General features: G+C 60.6%; 1 protein-coding gene across 1 annotated transcript in view; it reads right to left on the reverse strand.

The window, feature by feature from the left end:
• Window positions 1–629, reverse strand: part of CLCN7 (chloride channel, voltage-sensitive 7) — a gene marked incomplete at its 5' end in the record, with an annotated part of 12213 nt that overhangs the window by 278 nt on the left and 11306 nt on the right. Inside the window, 2 exon segments of the mRNA XM_010024620.1 lie at window positions 58–291; window positions 624–629. The exon segment at window positions 624–629 is cut by the window's right edge and continues 59 nt beyond it. Coding sequence (XP_010022922.1) covers window positions 58–291; window positions 624–629 — 240 coding nt within the window.

The raw sequence follows: 629 nt of genomic DNA on the forward strand, positions 1-629 counted from the left end.
CCAGGCAGACCAGGGATACATGGACTGCGGCATCCCCAGCCAGCACCCATAACCCACCCCTGGCCCCTCGGACACTAGGATGCCCAGGGGTCCCTGGCCATTACCTGGGGCACAGTGTAGGGCGAGGGGTTCATGAACTCGCTGAGGTCAATCATGCACTCGCGCTCGTCCTGGGAGACGTGGATGGACTGGATGGGAGGGAAGCGGGGGTAGGCATCCCGGAAATCCTTCAGCTTCAGCCGCCGCTGCACCAGGCTGAGGGTGGGCCTTTCCAGAAAAACATGGAAGAGACTGGTGGGGACTGTCCCACAGAGCTGACAGGCATCAGGGCAATGCACAGGGCACGGAGGGAAGAGGGCAGGAACATGGGGCAGATGGACCATCTGCAGAAGAACAGCCTGTTTCCCATTCACTCAAGGGTTTGTGAGCCCAGTGGGGTGCAGGAAGATGCTGGGGTAACCCCAACATAGCGTGGAAGACCCCACCCTCTCCTCAGGTAAGCTGAGGTTGGTTGACAGGGACCCTCCACCAGCTCCTGTTTATCAAGACAGACAGCAAGGGGCCTGAGGCAGCACGGGGACAGGGGCAGCAGGGCTCAGACACAGCTTGAACAGCCACCACACAGCATC

Source organism: Nestor notabilis, unplaced genomic scaffold, assembly GCF_000696875.1.
Source record: "Nestor notabilis isolate BGI_N333 unplaced genomic scaffold, ASM69687v1 scaffold29461, whole genome shotgun sequence".
NCBI lineage: Eukaryota > Metazoa > Chordata > Aves > Psittaciformes > Psittacidae > Nestor > Nestor notabilis.